A 6,547-nucleotide genomic window follows, 5' to 3' on the forward strand; every position below is an offset into this window, starting at 1 on the left:
CACACACACACACACACACACACACACACACACACACACACACACACACACACACACACACACACACACACACACACACACACACACACACACACACACACATATATATATATATATATATATATAGATATATATATATATATATATATAATAATTACTTTTGAATTGATGGCCTTTCCTTTAGTGGCCGCATTGGGGTTCTGAAGATCCCCTCATATTGAAATAAATGGAAATGGATCTGCAGTAGCTAGTCGCGGCCGCTATACAGTTTTATGGAGCTGTGTAGTTCTCTATAACTCACTATAAAGTGCCAGACCACCCCCTTAAGAACACCAAATCTGTACCAATGAATACATACCAATAATGGCCGTAAGAGGGCCTAAACACACCTCTTGTGTCCTAATTGCTATTTATTCTACTTGTTTGTATGGCACCACTAATTTTCAGTGCTGTACAGCCGTGATCATCACTGTCCTCAACCTCCGGTCTTTGCAATCTAACCTCTATCAGTTTTATTTTTGGAGTGAGAGGAAACCCATACAAACATGGGGAGAACATACAAACTCCTTGCAGACGTTGTCCTTTGCTCGGATGTGAAACCAGGATCCCAGCGCTGCAACCACTGTGATATCTATATTCCTGTATCTTATATAAACTCTCATGTATTTGATTTTTTTTTCCTTTCCCATTTTTGTGCTATTTTTTTTTCCTCCCCTTATTCCAAGAGCCATAACTTTTTTTTCCCCTATCAATATAGCTGTGTGAGGGCTTCTTTTTTGCAGAACAAGTTGTAATTTTGAAGGACCCCATCCATTTTATCATGGAATGTACTGGAAAGCGTGAAAAAAAATCAAAATGTGGCAAAATAAAAAGTGTAATTCTACAATTGTTTTTTGTTTCTTTTTATTTACAGAGCTGACTTTATGGTAAATCTTACCTATCTTACCTGGCAATATGATTATCCAGATCAGTACGATTAAGCAAATACCAAATATGCATACTTTTTGTTTTGATTTAATTAGTGAAAAATCAGAAATTTTGAAAATTATAAAATGGTAACTTTTTTTTTTTTTTATGAGAGCCATAACCTTTTCCATTTTTGGGATAAGGAGCTGTATGAGGGCTTATTTTTTGTGCCCTGAGCTGACATTTTAATTTTTTTTATATAATTTTGGGATAAATACAATATTTTCTCATTTAAATTACATTTAAAACTGATTTTTTTTTTTTTTTCCTCGTTACTCCTTTTACTGATCTGATTTATTTTATTTTATTTTTTTATAGGACTTGTACAAATGCAGCAATACCACCAAATATCCTAATTTACTTTTTTTTATTATTCATTTTTGATAGGGGAAAAGGGAGCGATTTGAATATTTTATTTATTTTTTTTTTTTTAAACCTTTTTTTCACTGTATATATTACTCCCTTTTAAGGGACTTGAACTTGTGATAGCATGTATATAGCACAAGTGATCTCCTACGAGCACCAGCCATGGCCTGGCTTTCACAGGAGTGCCGTGATAACATACACGAGAGTCTTCTGCAGACCCCTGGTTGTCATAGCAACTCATCGGCATTTAACAGGTGATGGGCTGCTATGACACCTGCAACTGTAGGAGGCAAGAGATCGCTAAATAGCACAACCATCATATGCCAGAAAAGATGTGGGATCGGTGTACGAGCCCACATCAAAGGCATGGAGCCAACTTATAACGGACATGGTCCATCATAAGTTATTAAGGGGTTTAATATTTTTTCATTACTGTGATTTGAGTTTTCTTGGTGCTCTATATTGCTATTTATTTATAAAGGTAAGTGTGTTTAAGTGGGAATTTCCAGAAGTGTTACATATACTGCTCCGATTTGTCAGAAATTCTTTAGTTTCCTTTTCGAATCTCCCTTTTTATGGGATACCATATTACAACATACTACTGCAAATGTGGGCCATTGATTGGAGACGAGTGAATTTGATAGGAAATAGTATTAGTATTTTGGGTGCGCAAAATAACAAATCAAGATCATGTTATAAAAAAAATATAAAAATCGCACACCCCAATGACAGTTTTAGGAGCCAAGCTAAAGTTTAGGCTACATAATTCTAATTAACAAAAATCAACCGGAGGAAAGTTTAATTATTCAATAATCAGGTGTCCAACAAACAGCTGACTGTAAATGGGCATTACTTCACATAGAAAACTCCTTCCCATTTCATGCTCAGAGCAATGGCACCACGTGTAAGAGATATGTCACAAAACTGGTAGTAATTAAAATAAAATAATTTCTTACACAACAATGGTTAAGGCTACAAGAAGATCAGCAAAGCTTTACTTATGAGGATACTGTAGCAAAAGTGATTTATAATAATGGATCGGACAGAGAAATCTAGGCCATCCATAGAAGTTAACTAAACGGGAGCGTCCTCTCATGAGAAAGGTTAAAGAACATCAACATGCGATTTCATTGCAGTTAGCTAAAAAAGTACAAAAGCAAACTGAAGTGACTTTCCCGTGACATAACATGGCATACACTGCAGAGAAATGGGAGGCATGGGTGCTGTCCACAAAGGAAGCCTTTCCCAAAGTCCATGCCCAAAATACCCCACCCCCAGGGCCTATTCTGAAAAAGAAGACGATTCCTAGCACTCTGTTTTTGTGAGGACTCCAAAATAAATGTTTTTGGAACTAATGGCTTCAAAACTCTTTGTAGTGGCAAAGATGAGTACAAATACAAATGCATGGTGCCTATAGTGAAACATTATGGTTATGGTAGCAGTACTGCTTTATTTTGAAAGATGCTACCATCACTCTGTGCCCTTGGAAGAGAAGATGCTACCATCACTCTATGCCCTTGGAAGAGAAGATGCTACCATCACTCTATGCCCTTGGAAGAGAAGATGCTGCCATCACTCTATGCCCTTGGAAGAGAAGATGCTACCATCACTCTTTGCTCTTGGAAGATATAATACAATCACTCTGTGCCTTTGGGTAGACATATGTTTTGGATCATTGTCTGGATGGAATAGTGCAGATCTGGTGCATTTCTGAAGCACATTGGGAAAGGATTCAGTAGCCAAGTATACAAGTACAAAAAAGAAACAAAACCGCTCACCACTGCAGAGACAAGCCTGAATATATCCTCCTGTTAGTCCCCTTTGGTCCGGCACGGATTACGGCAGCAAGCCGAGAAGATAATGGAAGAAAGCAGTGGAAAAATCCAGCTGGACTCCAAAGGGATAAATAAAAATGCTTCTTTATTTATATCAACTCGATTGAAAATATATATCCATTTCTCAAGTAAAGACACCGGCTTGTTCACACTGATGCATGGCAGATGTATACTACTACGCGTTTCGGCGGAACGCCTTGAACAAGCCGGTGTCTTTACTTGAGAAATGGATATATATTTTTAATCGAGTTGATATAAATAAAGAAGCATTTTTATTTATCCCTTGGAGTCCAGCTGGATTTTTCCACTGCTTTCTTCCAGTAGCCAAGTATGTCACCTTATCTAAATCCAACCGAAACTCTATGGGGAATTCTGAAGAGACAAGTTGAGCATCCCTGTCCAGTCAGCATCCAGGTTCTAAGACATGTTCTTTCAGAATGGAAAAAGATAGATTTTAAAATACAATACATCACAAACATTTTGCTCCATACATAAAAGATTTGATGTAGTCCTTAAAAATCCTGGCGGTCATACAAAATACTAGATGTAGTAGTTTTATTATGTGGGGTGTGTTTATTTTTCTATCCATTAATTTGAGTAAAACTGATTTTGTAATGAAAGTTATATTATTAACCTTTTCATGTTATGGGTTCAAATAAAAAAAATGTGCATTTTCATCATGTTTGGCAGTGTAACTGGAACAGCAGCTATAGTGCGAAAATGAAGTTATATTCCTCCTGCAGCCCCTTAGGATTGAGGCGATGCATGGCAGTGATCACAGCATGGGGTGAGCGGTGACTGGAAGCAAGCAGCTGCAGGAAGAATATAACTTCATTTTCTCCCTTTAGCTGCTGTTCCAGGAGCACTGCCATACATAATTAAAATATGATTTGACCTCCAGGTAAATGGCATTTTAAGTGACGGGTTCTCTTTAAATGCAAGTAAATGTACAAGTGTAACAAAGTACTAATAATCATTTTATATTTCGTAGGTATTGACCATATCGAAGCTCAATCTACAAATAGGATCTCCGTTTGCCATTACATGGTCTTGATGCTGCTGCTCAACCTCAGAAGAAAATTAAGTCTTTAAAGTCCAGAAGCTCATATTTTTTATGTTTAGTTGTTGTTGTTTGTGTTTTTTTTTTTTTTTTTATCTTTCAAGATATTGATTTGCTTTCTTCTTACAGGGCTTCTGGAATGTTCTTGCCTTGAATGTTCAGATTGAGATTTTTACAGTTTGAAAATTATTTTTGATATTGATTTAATGTATGTAAAAAAAGACAACAAAAAAAACACTGCTGTAATAAATTTAAAGGAGATCTGTCATCAGATTTTACAATGACATAACTGCCTAAATTATTACCTGGCTTTTGGGCCTGATGAGGCCAGTGTACTTTCAAATTCAATGTTAGAATTGTTGTATAATCTTGATATTTATTGAGATAATAGTTCATCAGTCAAAGTACTTTCAATCTCTGCCCTCTCAATCTGACTGCTGCATATTATACTGAACAGTGTGAGATTGTCACAGGGAGGAGGAGCACTGAGGATATGTCATTCAGACTGATGTAGAAATAAAGGTTAAAGTTTTCAAAGGGTATTATACAGCCATTCTGATTTACTTTTTGAAACCAAGTACACCAGGCCATCACATAGTCATGGTGTATTATAATGTTTGCAGGTTGTATTGTGAAATCTGATCACAGGTCTGCTTTAACGTCACAACTTTAAAAAATAAATCCATGTATAGCATGTATGACACAAACTGTTGAAACGCATGATAGATGCGGGTCTCACCTCAGACCCTGACCTATGAAGATCCAAATTCCTTATTTGTTCCTCCAAACTTTTCATATCTTTCAAGTATACCATGTACAGCAGGGAATTGGTGAATGTCAGTCACTAGACTCCTGTTCTCCCATTAGCTCTGAAATCTGCACCTGTCTGACATTTAGAAAAAATAGAAAAGAGGGGAAGCGCTGTGAAGAACCTAGTAATAAGGGATAAATTTAATAAGCCAGAAGGGCTGCTCACCTGAAAGGGTTGTGCACCCTTGCACAACCACGGTTTGGGGAGGTAAGATACTCCCATGTCCTGGCTGAGGTCGGGCGCCGGTGGTTTCCGTGTCCGTCACACTGTAGGGGTTGTCCGGGTGCAGTCATGTGACCAGTCAATCCGGAAGTACATTACCGCAGGTCCTGGCGACTTACTGGTAACCCGGCAACCACAGGTACTTAAACCAGGAATAAAGTGGAGGATTCCGGAGCTGCTCCTGCCGCTGGTCCCTCACCGGGATATATAACATAGATTAACTAAACAAGCAGGCGGTCAACTAGAGTGCTGGGAATGATGAAAATTTTAATGAGATAAAAGAACGAACATTTATTGCGCTCTACCATAACGCATTTCAATAGACAAGTTATCTTCATCAAGTGGAAAGTTGTCTATTGAAACGCGTTGTGGCCGTAGAGGGCAATAAAGGTTTGTTCTTTTATCTCATTGAAGTTTTCATCACTCCCAGCGCTCCAATTGACCGCCTGGTTGTTCAGCTAATCTATAGGCGCCGTCACACACAGAGATAAATCTTTGGCAGATCTGTGGTTGCAGTGAAATCATTGACATATTGTTCTATTTGTGCATAGCCACAAACCTGGCACTGATTGTCCACAATTTCACTGCAACCACAGATCTGCCAAAGATTTATCTCTGTGTGTGTGACAGGGCCTTTAGTCTGACTTTTAGGGCACATCCTGTGGATATTCCATAGATGCCTAAAATAGGAATACCACGAAGTCTATTGCACTGGGGCTTGCATCACAATGGGGCTTTTAAATTAACTTTTACCATCCTATATCTTACCTTGTGTTTCCCATGTGTTTAAATGATAAAAAAAAAAAAAATTGTGTATTTAAGTCTCTCCTTTTGGCTACAATGTATCTATTGCCAAGTGGACAAACTGCAAACTTTCGTTTTGGTGTCCATCAAGATAACCTGTCTGTATGATCTGTTAGAAGTACCCACTCTTCATAATGACTATATGCTTTGTTAATGAGCAAAACCAGAGAGCTTAGTATCAGTAACATTTTCAACTTCACAATCAACCCATGCATGAATGGAGACATTATATATATATATATATATAATTTACACACACACACACACACACTGCTGCTCCAAAGTTTGGGGTCACCTGGACAATTTTCTCTTTTCCTTGAAAAATCATATTTTTATTTATCAAATGAGTTGCATGATGAATAGAAAATATAGTCCAGACACGGACATGATTTTTACTTGAAATAATAATTTTCTCCTTCAAACTTTGCTTTCTTTTTCGCTCCTAATTGGGAGACCCAGACAATTGGGGTGTATAGCTACTGC

At 37.6% G+C, this 6,547-nt stretch overlaps 1 protein-coding gene across 1 annotated transcript in view; it reads left to right on the forward strand.

The window, feature by feature from the left end:
- LOC142311351 (lysosomal alpha-glucosidase-like) overlaps positions 1 to 6,547 on the forward strand; it is a 63,050-nt gene extending 56,503 nt beyond the window's left edge. Inside the window, exon 20 of the mRNA XM_075349696.1 lies at positions 4,159 to 6,547. Coding sequence (XP_075205811.1) covers positions 4,159 to 4,221 — 63 coding nt within the window. The 3' untranslated portion in view covers positions 4,222 to 6,547. The remainder of the gene's footprint in view (positions 1 to 4,158) is intronic.

The sequence above is a fragment of the Anomaloglossus baeobatrachus genome, chromosome 5 (assembly GCF_048569485.1).
Source record: "Anomaloglossus baeobatrachus isolate aAnoBae1 chromosome 5, aAnoBae1.hap1, whole genome shotgun sequence".
Taxonomy (NCBI): Eukaryota; Metazoa; Chordata; class Amphibia; order Anura; family Aromobatidae; genus Anomaloglossus; species Anomaloglossus baeobatrachus.